We start from the raw sequence: 16,603 nt of genomic DNA on the forward strand, positions 1-16,603 counted from the left end.
ACCGCCACTTCGCACGCTCGCCTCTCCTGGTAACGTCTTTGTGACGAACGAACCAGAGGGAACTGTGGTACTTAGAAAAAATCCCAGGGACGAGTTTTAGCAAAAATTTGAGAACGCCCCCGGGGAACGACCTTTCTTGTACCTTCGCGAAGGTCGACCGCAACCATCGGCGATCATTCGAACGCCCGAGGACCTTCGGGGTTCATGATACTTCTTTTTTTGCAGCCTTCGAAAGAAGGGATTTAAGGTAAACGCGCCACTGCATACGTTCGAACAAGGAAACCACATTAGAAGGCTAAATATAAAGTGTTTTTCTTTTTTTTTTTACAGAGAAAGATTTACTGAATCTTTTTAACTTTGAGAATATTTTAGGTATGTATTGAAGTATATTTGGTAATTTTTTCAATTCATATCGCACAAAATTGTTTCAAATATCAACTGTTCCCATCTGGCATCCTTTGGATTCCTCAGTTTTAAATGATGATTTTGTCTAGATTTTATTGTCTTTTACATGAGAAAGTATCATTAGAATGTATCGTATAACTAACTTCTTAAATACTACATGAAATGATTCTATATAAAAAAAATAAGCGGAAAATATAGAGTAAAATTGTTTCATGCGAGGCTTTGTTTCCGAGAAAATCGACTTTGAAATTTTGCTTTGACTTTTATTCATGGAGGCATATTAAATCAATTGTGTATTCTGAAGAAATCACAAGTTGCGAGCAATTAAAAGAAAAGATTATTATAGCCTTTCATACATTAAAAGAATCGAATACGTTAGAAAACGTTCATAGAAATTTAATTAGAAGAGCAGAAGTATGTATTCGGCAGAATGAAGAACATTTTCAGCAATTTCTGTAATAATATACTTTATGGTTACTTGAACATTCTATTTTATTACGTGTTTGTAATTTTCCGTTACTATGAAACCCAACTTAAATTGTGATAATCACCATAGAAACAATGATCTACAATGGAATTCGTTATAACGAGACATGATCAAGTGTATCCGTAACCGACGAAAATTCAAAGTCGATTTTCTCGAAAACAAAGCCTCGCATGAAACAATTTTACTTTATATTTTCCGCTTATTTTTTCGTGTATAATTACCCCCTTTTTACTTGTACCACCAGTTATCAAACATCCTGTATAATACTATATCATATTTCATTGTATTATTTCTAAGTTCTTCCTTTTTAATATGACTAAAAACCAAGAGTCAGAACGTATTTCTCAGGTTCATAAAATTAATATTCATTATGTTCTTTGCGTTGAAGATGTTGACCTTAAACAGAGGTAGTAGCAGGTTTAGTCGAAACGTTGGAAAAAAAAATGTAGACATTCTTATAACCAAAGAAATTATTTCTAATATATTTCAAAAATTTCATGTAGTTTTTACATATTATAAAAGCCTTACAGATTAACCAATATCGGATGTACGATTTTCAGTATAAAAAATGAAAGTTACGATAGTTAACACTTTATTTCAGTAGTAGACATATGGGGAAAGTGTCTTGAAAGTAGGCGACATTGCATGTTTCATAGAACGTTCTCCTTAATTCTGAGAATAAAATGTTAAATGATAACAGGTGTGACTGGATATCCTGACTCAAAAGTAGTATTATTAAACCCTAAAAACGTAAATGTTTAAAAGAGGAGGAGACCGGTAGTCCAAGATAAATGAACTCGTGTTAGTTCGTGTTATTTATATCTACTTTTAATTAGTACACGTACACAAATACTTCTATTAGGTTGTCCTAAAAGTTTCTTCCATTTCAGTAATAAGTAATACATACATAATATTTTTTGTCTAATGTTACATTATTGCATTTCCTACGATTCATTTTGCTTCACTACTGTTACAATATTAGCATCGAAGAAATTAGGTTGTCTATTTATATGAACAGTGACATACAAAATAACTGAATGCAAGTCACGGAAGAAAGTTTTAGGACAACCTAATAGATGTACTCACATAATTATTGTCTACTAGGAAGGACCTTCTGTGTAGATATATAGCTATAAAAATTCAAGTATAAAATTTTGAACAAAATTCAAAGCTGCTTTATAGTGATCGTTTCGATCTGTGAAATTTATCTTTACTACGCGCATTGGAGTCAGTATTTTCGAAGCGGGTAATTTCCTATTGAAAATTTATGAAGATCCGGTTTGTCGATCAGGATTCGAGTCACATTGAAGATGCATACGTGTGGTGTCCTTTGTTTTCTTCAGCTCTTCGTCGTTATTTCACCACCGCTTACAATCTCCGAAGTTTCATAAATATTAACACCACAGACTCGTTTTTCTTTTTTTTTTTTTAATATTATTTTTATATACTCGTCACTCTAAGCTTAACGTTTTTCATGTATGTAAACGACTCTAGAATGTGTTGTTGTTGATATAAATAATTATGAGATTAATGACACTAAAAGTTTTGATTGATATTTTCGTGAAAATGTTGAATTTTGATTCATTATTTTTGAGGTCTTGTATTTTGTATTAAAAGATATTTCTTTCAAACTATAATTCCATAATCTTCGATCTTATGGGCATTTGAAAGTCATGTTGCTAAAGCTCGTTGGTTTCTTCTCACTGCTTGATAAATGATACGTGTAAAAATCCAGATCACTGCTCACCAGTCTCACACATATGTATTTATTTCAAGGTTACATTTCGACGCCTATGTTCATTATCTTTTCATAAATACCTCTCTGCATTTATAATTTTCTCTGCAACTCGTAATTTAATTTATATTAAAGATTATCTTTAGAATATCTTAAAATGATTCTTAAAATTATCTTTTATGCACACAAACTAGCAATTATAATTTCAATTTTAACAGTACTACCTATTGTAGCACAGAAGATGGCAAATACATCCTTACGAGACTGGCGAACGTCTTACTTTTATTTTATATTCGCAAACGTTGATACTGATATTTTTTCATATTTACATCAAAGCAGCAGAAATACAAGTTCTATATTTTTCTCAGTCTCGTCGATGGTTTTCGGACCACGAAGAATGTGGCTCGAGAATGTCATAACATGGGCGCGTCCTTCGCCAGGACCTTCGCAAATATTTGTTCAGAGTCGATTTTATCCTGTTGCAACACGTTCGTTAACCCTTGACAGTCGCGGACGACCTTTACGAATCGGAGTTCCCGTCGATTTCGAACTGATTCACATCCGGCCAGAAACCAGATATAAACTCTGAAGGAAACAAAAACGAGGAAGGTCGGGACAGTTAGGGAAAGTACTACCATGACGCAATGAAGTTGACGACAATGCTCTAATAACGTCTAGATTATTACCGTAAGGAGAACATTAGCTGGAATTAGCGAAGCTGAGTTGCTTAATACGTACAGGTCACTTAGATCGTAACCATCTCAATTCCTTTGTTATTCTTGAATATAGACACCATTTAGTGATGAATAAATAAAAGAAGCGGCTAATGAAAAGTGTAAACAATACATTGATAGATGACATTTTGTTTGGTGTGTACTGTAAACAATTTTAAAAATCAGCTAACACTGATAAAATTTGAAAGAAGACGAGCTAATTTAACAATTTGGTAAATTTTTACAGAAGTAATTTTTATTTGGTTTCTTGGATATTAAGCAGAATTATTAAAGATTTAGGTACTGCAAATCCAATCGGTGTGAGTAGCGGAAACGAAATGTATTAGAAACTAAAATTGATATATAGCACATGATGCTAGTTTGCTGCTGCATGTTATTAATAGATTAAGAATGAATTAATTTATAACGTATACTGTTTCAAAAAAATTACAAGCTGCCTTTTTTTTTTTAAATCTGTAGCGATACGAGTCTATAATTAAATTCTATTATTTCATAATCCATAGATGAGTACATTATGAAATGAAATATGGTGTGACGTTATTATTTACATAATTTTTGAGATAATTAGTTTCAAATTCAATTAATAATTTAATTTTCACGAATAGTCTATTTTTTCTCTTGTTTATATCCAGCTTTAGAGTTAGTTAAATTAGTTTGTATTTCTAATTTGTTTTAAATTATATTCGTATATTGTTATCCGAGGAATGTCGTTCAACTCCTACTTATATAAAATTCTGAGATTCGGTTACAAACTAGCCATCGCGTCAAGTTGCCAATTTGTATTCCTATCAAGTTAGCAGGAAGTGCAACGTGCCGGTCCCGATTATAACGGTAACGACAAAGATATACAATATAGATTCATGTACCTACGGTATTTTGTTTCGTGACAACGATACGAACTTGCGGAATAATGTTTCCACATCTGGAGGTATCTTTGCCACCTACACAGGTGTAACCTGAAGTCAATTACGCAACCTTTGGTAACATCAGCTTCAAGCAATAAAAAATTTATCGTGTATTTTATACATTTGTAATACTTTTATTACATTATTCACCTACTTAATAAAATTTGAGGGTATTTTTCCAGGTACTTAACGCTGAAAGTATCAATTTTAAAGCATAAAAGCCAAGAATTTTATTTCTTCCAAATCCTCAATATAAATTTATTGAATAAATTAGTATTTTATCTGGTCGTGATGCATAATGAATAATATTTATTGTTATACGAATAATACAATTTATGTGGTACCTGTAAAGTGAGATACGATGCGATGTGATATTGCTTTCACACTTGCAGGCGTTGAAATCTCCGCTTCTCCTAGCATTGAAATCACCGCGCGACTCGACTGGCGTTAAAGTTCCTGATAGAGTTCGCGGTAACCGGAAGTATACGTAGTAGATATATGTCTAATGATATACGCGATAAAATTGTACAACTGCAATAAAGTATCGTGTTTGCCTTTGTTTTAAACAGAGTCATGGAGTTTTCATTTAGAATAGAATTCATTATTTTTTAAGGTTAGGACTTACATCGTAACACTACACGATAGTATTAGCCGAAAGTTTATCGCTGAAGAAAAATAATCGCATGCTGATTAAACAAACACTTTGACATCGTTTACGTGAAATAAAATATACAATTATTGGGATAATTCTGCAATCTTCAGTTGTTTTATTATGAGATCATATTAACATGGATACAGTCAGTGTAAGAAGTATTCTTACATCAACCCATTTAAAATAAATGGTTTCTGTACGAGTATTTATTTCACTGATTGTATATATTCTTCATTGCTTACGCTTACGCGAAAGACATTTCAGCAATGATATATTAGAAAATATTAGAAATAAAATGTACATAACTATAGATTACTGGGAACTATATGTGAATATGATTCGTCGCATTTTTTAACAATAATTTATTCGATAAAATATATTTTTCTATCGTATATTGTTTGCATCAGATTGAAAATTTTATACCGTAAAAATGCCACATACGTACATTTTAAATAATGCTACTGCGGATAATATATTGATTTATGTACAATGATTTATATCGATCGATTTCATTATGTCACTTGTAGAACTGATAACATTTCAGATGAGAATATTTTGTAGGATACTTACGGTTCGTCATCCAACAGAGCTGTGCGAAGAAAGTAATTTGAAAATTGAAAACATGATTTCTGAATAGTACTCCGTAAAAATATGGTGCGTGATTGTCGTACATTATACTTATTTAATTGTTCTCTTTTTTTTTTAGGTATAAGGATTAACTTTTCGAAATATTAAATTTAAAATCAGTTTACAGAAATTCATTGCACATGCTTCTAAACTATTTGAAAGTACAAGAAACACTCGTCGTCACAATTCCCGTGTAATTTTCATACAAAATATTCGTAATTGGGATGCTTATTTAACAAACCTGGATAAAATATGTATAAAATTCGCACTCTATGATAGCATTATATAATGTCAATAACTCTTTTGTAACTACTAACTATTTAAAGTAATCTAACAAATAATGATATATGCTTACACTATGGCATCTTTACAGTATGACACACATTTTTAGCTGTGTGGAATTGGCGTTATTTTATTGAGTCCTATAATTACAGGCGATAATCATCTCGTGTGTAAAGTACTTCAATTCAACTACAGCTATAAATTCAATCACTGATTTGTTATTGGACACCATATGTATACCATGTTTTGATGTGGGTCCCCTTAACTAGAACAAAAAGATTTTTCATGAATTCATACACGTATTAATATTTTTTGTCTGTTCTTTAGAAACAATAATTACTTTGTAGTTGGTCTCCTTGACGGCTCTGAGGCCGTAGGCGGTGGAGGCGGACCTCTACGAGCCAATTCCTCCAAATATCCCATTAACAAACGAGTTCGTTCAGCGGCTGCTGCTTCTAATACAAGGAATCTTCGATCCTTCCTTAAAATTTCCTCAATTTCCGCTAAATGTGTACTGTTTTCTTGTACTTTTTTGTATGTTTTGTCCGTAATAAGTTTTGTTTCCTGAAATTAATATTTATGTATACATGCTACCAGAAATACAGAGAATCAGAATATATTTTGAACGTACCTGTAGGAGTTCTCTAAAGTCAGCTTTAGCCGCAACAAGTTTATCCTTAATATATTCTTTAAATTCTTTCTCGCATTTCTGTGAAAAAGTAAATATAGTATAATGAAAAAAAAAAAAACTATATTTTACAGTTATACATTTTTAAATACATTACACACCCGATCGCTTGAAGAGAATTTAAGATATCTAGGATCGTCCTTTAACGATTTTTTGATATCTCTCCAGGATGCAGTAAGTTCAGTAGAAGCTCCTACTTCATCGAGAAGCTCTCTGAATTTATCACGTTTCTTGCGACTAAGCTGTTCTATGTGCTCATTAAATAATCTCTCCTTTTCCTCGCGATCTAAGCTCTCCGCTAGTTCCCATCTGTGATCCTTCCGCAATTGTCGTTTTGCTTCTCGCCATGCTAGGTCACCGTTCCTTACCTGCATACGCGTGTTATGTTAATCAAGTGCGCTAAATATATTCAAGATGTTAATGAGTCGTATAAATATGATACATACTAAATCAGCGAGAAGAGCACTGAAATGCTGCACTGCTTCTGTGTGACGATGATGCTGCCTTTCTTTATCTCTATCGCGAAGATGGGTAGCGAGTGTTCTTTGAACTTCTCTTTCTCTCTCGCGGAGACTTGCTTCCGCTCTTCGTTCACGCTCACGTTTTTGTTTCTCACGGTCTTCCTCTGAATCGGATTGCTCCTCTGCGTCCTCCTTCTAAATGAAGAAATGTAATATATATTACTAATGCGATTTTTATTACATAAAATCTATTATAATAATATAATTCATCATTTTTAGGTGATCATAATTCGATTAAGTTACGTTAAGCAAACATTGAATAACGCTTACGTCATTTTCTTTCTTTGTCGGTTTTTCATCATTGTCTTCGATTTCTCCACTTTCCTTTTCCACTACTGCTTCTTTCTTTTCTTTGCCATTTTCTTCCGCTGGTGCTTCGCTTCGTCGTTGTTTTTTGTCCTTTGAACTGTCCTTGTCAACTCGGTCCTTTGATGATTTTTCCTTGTACTTATCCACATCCTTTCTGTCCCTATCCTTCTTCTCTGATTTATGATGATCTTTGTCCCTGTGCCGGTGGTCTTTGTCTTTTTCCTTTTCCTTTTTCCGCTCCTCCTTTAGCATACGAACGTAATCCCTAAACCAATCTTCTCGCGTGCTTGCCGACTCTACCACTCTGTACCTCCAATCTGATTCCAATTTTTTCTTACAATCGCTCCAATGCGAATGTCTGTCGATGTCTTTGTGCTCACGTAGCATCACTATGAATTCCTTTTTCACCTGAAACGCATTTACCGTAAGAGTTTTCATTGTTGAAAGGCAATCAGTTTTTGCTTATAGTCTATTTGTACAGTTCTGTCTTAAAATTGAAATTTTATATGTATATATAGATTTTTTTATTTGTCTCAGTTTTATCATGCACGCTTAATATTTCCATCCAATGATTACACGGTCAGCCACATTACAATCACTTTGACAATATTATTAAAAAATTAATGACTTGTAATGTGGGTCAAACTATTTCAACTTGCAAACCTTTTTATTGGTTTTCAAACTACATTTCGTTAGGGGTAGAAGAAATAGTCATTCGTGTCATTCGTTCGTGTCAGAAGGTATCGCAACATTAAGGGCTCTACTTGTTGGAATTTTTAATGAAATAAGCTGGTCGGTTTCGCTGAAAAAAAGTATACTCATTATAGCTGTAAAAATACTTAATTTTTACCGAGTCATCATTAAATGTTTAGCATATTGATATACTAGAATTGATGCATAGTAGATGATATAAGACGTAGAAAAACGGATATGCTGTTATTTAATGATAAGACGGGATATAAAATGAATAAATTTTTATCTGCTGCCCTTGCTGAAAAGAAAACAGTCGTTAGTATATTGTCACGAGATTTTGAAAATATTAAAAGCTTTCAGCCGTTCAAATTACGAAACGAGGTTTTACTTCTCTTTACCATCTTTCGTGCAGTACCATTTCGATCTGTATTTTTATTATTACTATTAAGCATTCAATGATGAGAATGTGTAATACAGATATGATATGTACAATAAAATTCTTAACAAAGAAGAATGGAAGAATCTTAAAATTAAACTTCAGTGCATTCTTTGAAACTTTCTATTAATAACATTCTAGAATTCTTTAATGAACTACTAGATTAACTGTAGAATAGATTTCATATTACGATTATAAATGTTTTCCAACATTTTAATACTGCGTGGTAACATATTATATGTTTCTGGTTCCTTGATTTTATATTCTCGAAATAGCAAATAATAGCAGTATTTCTTATCTTCAAATTCCCATTACGTAATTTGTGAACGACCTAAATTTTAATATAATTATAACAACTTGTTATCGTATATAAATATACTTAATACATGTTTATTTCGCAATGAAAAGATGATTAGAGTTTAAAGTTGCTGGCACATTTTGGTCTTGAATTTGTCATTACAGTTATTACTCGGATCCTGATCCTACATAGCTTTGACGTAGTAAGAAATTTGTGCCACAATCGTTTAACTTCCATCTAAACACAATTATTGCAAAGTCCACTTCTAGTTTTCTTAAGACAAAAGCAGTCAAGGTTCTCCAAAGGATACAAACCAAATTTCATAAAAGCGCACTCATTCTATTGTTTCAGTATACTCATCTTGTTGCTTCAAATATAGTTTCTTTCTTTTTGCTAAAATCGTCTTTAGAAATCGATTGTATTAAATTTTATATTAAGTAAAAATATTTAAAATTTTCACAATAATACAAAAAACAAAAGAAACAAATTAGGAAAAATTTATGTTATTACACCAATTGAAATGTATTTCATCAATTTTAGATATGAATTGCAATTTTAAATTTATATTTAAATTTTAGTACACCATGTATTGACATAAGAACAACTATAAAAGATAAAGTAATCTTTGATTGTAAAAAAATTTAGCACTATTTAAACTTTTCCCTGTCGGGAACTGTAAAATGATTCGTGAAAATAAAATCATTGTACGTGGGAAACTGAAATTATGTTTATATAAAATAATACGCGTGAAAAGAATAAGTTTGTTCTTATGTTGATACATTGATCATTACATGAATTGGTAGCTTATTTTTGTTTAGCGCAGATAACGGTTCTTTATCTCCAGGAAACCGAATAAGATTCGTAACTATGTTTGGAATTGACGCTACCATTGGGGTCGACACCCCGTTCACTGATAATGATTTATATTCAATTCCTTTGAAATTGGTTTTGATTTTGGGGAAAAGTTAATCTTTTGAAGTAACGAGGATTACGAGTAATATACAAATACCGAGTTCGTTCATTCTCATGACTCTGCTTTGGAGTAAAGAATGCGGCGCGCGAGGGTGTGCCAACTGTGCCACGCAGTGTAGGTGGGGATGGTAGATGACATCATCCATGCCACCAACCAGCTTCAGAACCAAGCCACTCCACATACGGAACCTGTCCTGCCTGCCTCCTGACTGAAGTGGAGAGTTCAGAACACATAAGTACATAAGGAACCGTCACATACTAAAATTTTATTCTCTACATCTCCCATCTTAGAGCTACAAAACTTTTGTCTATCGAGAAAATCTACTGGAGTAGAGAATTATTAGAGAAACTTCTCCTGGTATGTGTTCTTCAGCCATTAATTTAGGAATTCATATTAGATAATCTTACAAGTGGAACAAAATAGTAACATACCTATAGAACCTGAAAGAATGATTAATTATCGCTGAAAATATAAATTCATTAAACATTATCCTATCTTATTTAAGATTAGAACATTATTTGTTCACTTATTATTCATTTTCTTATATCATCGCACATTATTAAATATCACTCAACAGTAGCATATAATTATCTTTCTCGAAGAGTTAAACAATATAAATTTTGTTTATACATAAGTGGGTGCTGAACAAAGGCTTATTCAGCTTCTATCGAACTTATCGCGAATGTAGTATATGCTATGTCTATATTCTCAGTAATGTACTATATTATTTCTTCGAATGAAATGGAGGATGCATGAGACGTGAGAACCTAATGAGTTTGGTATGGAAAAAGGGAAAGGCTTGATGGTTGTACTCGAAAAGAAATTTTGTTTTATGATACTTTGATAGACCTAGAGAATTGAGGTACCAAACAATACTAGGGATATAGTTTGCAATTAAGTGAAATAGAGAAAAAAGAAACGAAGAACATCGAGTTCGATGCGAAAAGGTACGCATTCCAAATGCTTTGCATCCTTAATACTAAAATTGCAATATGAATCTATAATTTATGAATTTTTAAATAAATTAATAAAAGGGTACCTTAATTCTCAAGTACTTCTAAAAATTTGGTATGCTCTTTATCACGTTAATAAGGTAACATATCTTTAGGATATTTTTTCTTACTTATGGTATCGAATGTCTAAAGTATTCATAAATCTTTCAATTCTTATACTGTAGCACGAATCCTGAAAAGTAAGGTTTGCATAGCAACAAATCAAGAATGTTAATAAAATAAAAATACCTGTTCTCGTTTTGCTGTTTTTTCCTCTTTTTCCTTTTTTCGCACTTCCAGTAGATATTCGTTGAAAAGGCTCTCCCGTTCACGCATCTTTTCTACATTCTTAAATCGTTCATCGCGCCCATGCTTTTGAGCAAAATCACTAAATGAGGACCTGGACACAAAATATTCATTCGTGGTAAAGTAAATCAAATAGTAAAGATATTATCAAAATTCAAAGAAAGTAAACTGAATTTCTACATACTTTCCATGAAGACCAGCTTCCTCTAACAATTTCTGAAATTGTTCCTTCCGTTCCTTCATTTTATTTCTTTTTTCCCGCCTTTCTTCTTCAGCCCTCTCCTTCACATATTTCTCGAACACTTGTTTCCTCTCCTTTGACGTCAAAAGTAGATAACGAGGATCGAACACTATTTTATGAAGTTCCTTCTCCCAAGTACTGAACGCTGACACCTATAAACATCGTAAACGAATATAAGTTTGCGCTAAGTTGATTATTTGGCTATATTTTAAACAAAAAGAATTACATCTTTCTCTGCAAGCATGTCCCTAAATGATTTAATCCGTGTTTCCAGGGGAACAATGGCTCTCTCTCGAGCGGCTCGTACTTCTGCTTCTATTGCAGCTTCTTTACCGATATCAATAGTTTTTTTATTTTCTTTCTCTTCTTCTTCTTTCGGCATGACAGCTGAAATGGAAAGATTGTTTGTTTCACTGCCTCTTCGTTTCGAGTGAGATTTATTTTCTTTTGAAAATATTATAACATAGCGTATAAATATTATAGATATAATATTTACTCTTAGTTTCTTCCTGTTTCATTTTTTTCGCCGGTGTCGGTTGATCATCGTCACTGCTTTCGCTTGTATCTGACTGACGTGCGGGTTTAGGAGTTGCCACTGCATCCGGCGGATTAGAAACCATTTTATCAACATCTTGACGACCAATAAGATCATCTGGCCTTTCCCAGACCGAAATACGTGAGGAAGGATTATAGAAAAATACACGTCCATCGCCAGTCCAAACAACACACCTAATTAATAAATAACGTAAATGAATTTGATTAGCTATTAAAGAATGATATCAACGTAAACAGTCCTAAAAATAGGTTTTCTTACCATGGGGTTCCAGGCACCGGTGTGCTAGAGATTGGTCTAGATTTATCCTGAGGTTTAGCAGCTTCTTTAGGCGCTGTTTCTTCTTTTTTCGGTTTGTTATTCTCTGTTTCCTTTATGCTATCTTTGGTTTCATGATTGCTTTCTTGCTGTTTTTCTTGTTTCGCAGGTTCAGCGATAACATTGTTGTTAGTAACGGTAGTATTAGTCACAGTAGTGTTTGACGTACTACTGATAGCTGCTTCTTCTGCCTTTTGCCGTAACGCTAATTTTGCACCTAGCAATAGACATCCTATTATAGCAAATATTGCTACATTAAATATGTTGTTTGGAAATTTATAGTGTAAATAACGTACTGTCTAGATCTTTCAAAGCCTGCGGTTTCTCCCAAACAGATTCTCCAGCTTTACTGTTATAATAATATAACCTGCCATCTGGAGCACGATGTTCTGTCCATACCATAGCAGATGCTACTAATTCTTGATCAAGTTGTGCTAATATGGCAGGGTCCTCTGCTGGGGCTTGTGGGGTCATTACTCCGTGTGGCATTTGTGGCATACCTAACAAATATTATTTAAAAAAATAATGTATTTAGATGAGTAATTATGCAATCATAATTTATATTACCCCAATTTGCTTGTGGTGGGCCATAACCTCCAAAAGGTTGAAAACCTGGTGGCGGCATACCAAATGGTGTTGCTCCAAACTGTGTTGCAATTGGACCACCAAATTGATTTGGCATTCTATGTTGCATAGGTATCATATTAGGAGGAGGTTGCATCATATTTGTATTTACTGTTGGTGTATTCATAGCTGGAGTGGTAGCAACAGTTGCAGGTGCTGTACCTAAATATTAACGATGATATAAAAATTCTCTCGTATTATACTGTAAGTGTATAAATTTTAATTTCTTAAATCATAATTAAAATGATTATTTTCTACCATTCGCTTGAGCCGCGTCGGATGGCTGTGGAGTAACATCTGGTGTCTCGCCAAGTGTAGGAGGTGGACCTGTACCAGGAGGAGCAGTACTAAGTTGATTCATAGTATCTGCATTATTTGGAGGGGGTTGTTCACTACTTTGAGGAACTCTATTCTCGTTAATTTGAGTTGGAGTAGGAGCTGTGGAGGTAGGGATATTGGATGGGGCTGCTTGTTTAGATGCTCCATGTACCAATTGTTCTAACTGTAACAATATTGAAACCATTTGTAGAAACCATAATAACAATTTACTATACAAAATGTTTTAACCGTTTGGATTCTGGAGGTCATTGAAAAAACATTGTCGACAAATGCCGCTATTGCGGCAATAGCGCTTGTATGTACCGTGTAAGAAGTGAGTTAACGGGCGCGATAGAAATCGTTTTATTTATATTTATTCGCGTTAAACAATGGGATCGCGCTCCTTTTCACATCGATAAACGTAATGCAGTTGGTAAAGTGATCAGATGACATCGGCAAAATCCAAATAATACCGTCAGTCGTCCATCGTACTAAAGTGTAGTGGATCTTCTGGACATAAAATTTGAACAGCGCGATCGCGTTGCGTAGGATCCAAACGGTAACTGATAAATCATGAAACAATTCCAGACCTGATCTTGTACCATGACTTTCACATTTGGACCTTCTGGTTTTGTCCATGTAGTTTCTCTTGTACGAATGTTATAATAATATGATTTGCCATCCGGTGTTTTTGTTTCCACCCATACTTCTCCATTGAGATCTAAGCCTGGAATGTTTGCTTGTTGTTGCGCCTGTTGCTGTGGAGGTTGTTGTTGACCTGGAATCTGTAACAAGATTCCTCGTTTTGCGACACTGTACATATAAACTTGATTAACTTTCTGTAAATCGAAATTTACGTTATTCATATTTGGTGGTCCCATTCCAGGAGGTGGTCCGTATGGTCCCGGACCTGTCCCAATTGGGCCATTCATCATGTGTGGCGGTGGCTAATTGCATATAAAGTTAAATAATACTTAATCAACTTATTGGAAAAAAGTTGACAAAACCATTTTCCATTGAAATAATTACCATTCCTGGAGGTCCCATTAGATTTGGTGGTCCCATCAAATTTGGTGGCCCCATAGGTCCCCAGCTAGGATCAAATGGCGGAGGTCCTCTGAAGCGTGGTCCAGCTGGCCCTGGTGGACAATTTGGCCTTGGCGGTCCCTCAAATGGATATCCATTGTTAGCTCCACGAAACATCGGTCCTCTAGGTCCAAATCCTCTTCCTCTAAACCTTGGAGGCCCACCTCTCATGGGGAAATCAAACCCACCTCTGCCATGACCCCTTAAATTATTGTTATGTGTTGTGACTATGTACTTTACGTACCATACGTCCGTATCATTTACCCAAGAGTAGACATCATCTTTATAGTGACTCCAATTTTACATTTAAAATGAATACATATACGTGTGAATGAACAGTTCCATTTTATGCAACTGGATCATTAGGTTTGATAAACAGCATAAATATATTCAAAGGCAGTCACCTTTTTCCATGTAATACTCCAAAGTGCAGAAAATTTACATTAACAAACAAACATCTTATTAAAACAATTATGGGCAAATCATATCATCGTATAGGAGCGTAAATAGAAACAATAGTCGCGTTCTTATAGTATTTAATAGGATATCAGGAATTGGTGGCGATGCAAAGTTTGATAGTTTCGTCGGGCATATTAGGTCAGGCAGCGATTGCAAGGGGGCAACTTAACCTTACTTTTTCGTTTCTTATTTTGAACAACGCGTAGCAATGATGGATCTATGGGGTGTTGAGAAAAACTGTAACGCACCTAAATCCACCTCGTCCCCGAGGTACAAAATGCCTATAATCTTCTCCATCGAAACCGTAATCTTCTGTTTCTTCCATACCCTCCTCATTGTGCTCCTGTTCATTATTCGAAGGAATTTCCGAAACCGCAGGAGCTTGCTCGGTACTCACGTCCATTTCAAGATAATACAGAAATTAAATATTTCTTTTCTACACGCCCTTTTGCCTCTTTTCTCAGGCTTGCACAAAAACGCCGCAAACAAATCACTATTTTATTCAATGTAAGCCGTAAACATATTATTGCCAACAGAAAAGTCGAATTTCCCTAAATTCGGTGACAATGAGGCAAACCTAACGGCTAGGAATATGGTGCCACGTTATCTGTCAGTGATTCTCAGTTATTAGTTTAGAAATTGTTTCTAGTGAACTTGAGATGCTTGTTTTTCAACTAAACACAAATTTCGAATAACAAATAATAGATAAACAATTGTTTGTCTATCTTTTTTTGGATAATTAATCAAATTTATGTTGTAGAATTATGTATGCATAATGAAGGAATACAAGTGTAATTGTTTACTAGAGTAAGTATTGGAAATAATTAGTTGTACATTGATCTTGTTTGGCATCTGTTATTGGAATAAAATTTTATCCATCTCCATTGCTAAAACATTTGCCTACTGTTGCAATATTTCGTTTGGCCTAAGTTCATAGCTTGTTGCCTGTTGTTCGCGATACATATTTTTTTATTGTTCAAGTTTTACTGATATTTACATTTCAGCATTGAAATCGAATTTTTGCTGAAACATTGTACTGCGATAACATTTATTTGTGCATTAAATTTGCAATACTTTTGAAATTGAACACTTTCGTTGCTTTCAAGCGATTTTTCTTATATGATTTATCATATGAATAGCTTGTTTTTGAAGCATGTAAGGTAGACCATGAATTATTTATCTTATGAGTTTTAGAAGCTACTCTATTTGTTGTAACAATGAAAGCAGGACAAATCTCAATACCGACTGAGTGAGTAACTTTTCTCATACTTGGTTTCAATTTTCACCGACGATAGCGCTGACATTGTACTCTGTGAAGTGATACGGAAATGGTAAAGAGGGTTTGTAAGACCTCCATTTTATAAGAATTATTCCTAATAGAATACAATTTCATAAAGTTGTAGAAAATGAGTATTTTAATTTTCACAAAAGATTATCTGGGTCGGACAATTAAATAGTAAACAATAAAATTACTTTTTTAATATCAGTATAATAGTAATTCTTTGTCCATTTTTATAATATTCAAGCCAGGAGAATTTACTTGGTCAATATTACTAGTATCACGATTTTAAAGTACCTTTTTATTGTTTTGTTAGAAATTAATTTCTTCCGAAGTCGTTATCTAAAATAAATAAAAATGTTCCAGAATAATTAGGTTTAAGAGTATAACAGCCCACGAAGCGGAGATGAACAAAATTCGATTCTAATAATTGATAACAAATAAGAACAGCATATGTATTCGTTTATTTCACTGAACAGTTATCCATATTGTGAAATATTGCAGTCTACGATTCAAATATTTATTTTTATTTTTATTTTTATTTTCACTTTTATTTGACAAGTAATTGGTAAATGGTATATTCGAAATTTTCGTGAAGAAAAGAATGTTGTCTATCTTTGTAGCTTAGTCGTTTGCTCAACCGGAGAATCCCCACTATTCAGAGTTTAATTATTTGCCAAGA

General features: G+C 33.7%; 1 protein-coding gene across 4 annotated transcripts; it reads right to left on the reverse strand.

The window, feature by feature from the left end:
• Positions 1-5,661: 5,661 nt before the first annotated feature.
• Positions 5,662-15,160, reverse strand: LOC128895002 (transcription elongation regulator 1). Of its 4 annotated transcripts, XR_008461658.1 has the most exons (19): positions 14,891-15,160; positions 14,127-14,385; positions 13,955-14,044; positions 13,688-13,882; positions 13,038-13,281; positions 12,723-12,941; positions 12,452-12,655; positions 12,099-12,387; positions 11,781-12,013; positions 11,511-11,671; positions 11,228-11,436; positions 10,987-11,137; positions 7,307-7,753; positions 6,962-7,171; positions 6,617-6,883; positions 6,459-6,536; positions 6,168-6,391; positions 5,901-6,092; positions 5,662-5,786 (listed from the first exon to the last, which is right to left on the reverse strand). XR_008461658.1 is itself a non-coding variant. In XM_054157174.1 (18 exons), the coding sequence occupies exons 1-18, from the start codon at positions 15,043-15,045 to the stop codon at positions 6,089-6,091; spliced, it is 3,627 nt and encodes a 1,208-aa protein (XP_054013149.1). In that variant the 5' UTR covers positions 15,046-15,160; the 3' UTR covers positions 5,662-6,088. The 4 variants fall into 4 exon arrangements, 3 of the variants coding, with proteins under 3 accessions (XP_054013149.1, XP_054013152.1, XP_054013148.1); XM_054157174.1 differs by having other exon boundaries at positions 5,662-6,092; positions 14,127-14,373; XM_054157177.1 differs by having other exon boundaries at positions 5,662-6,092; positions 12,099-12,372.
• Positions 15,161-16,603: the final 1,443 nt, after the last annotated feature.

Source organism: Hylaeus anthracinus, unplaced genomic scaffold (assembly GCF_026225885.1).
Source record: "Hylaeus anthracinus isolate JK02 unplaced genomic scaffold, UHH_iyHylAnth1.0_haploid 4, whole genome shotgun sequence".
Lineage (NCBI taxonomy): Eukaryota > Metazoa > Arthropoda > Insecta > Hymenoptera > Colletidae > Hylaeus > Hylaeus anthracinus.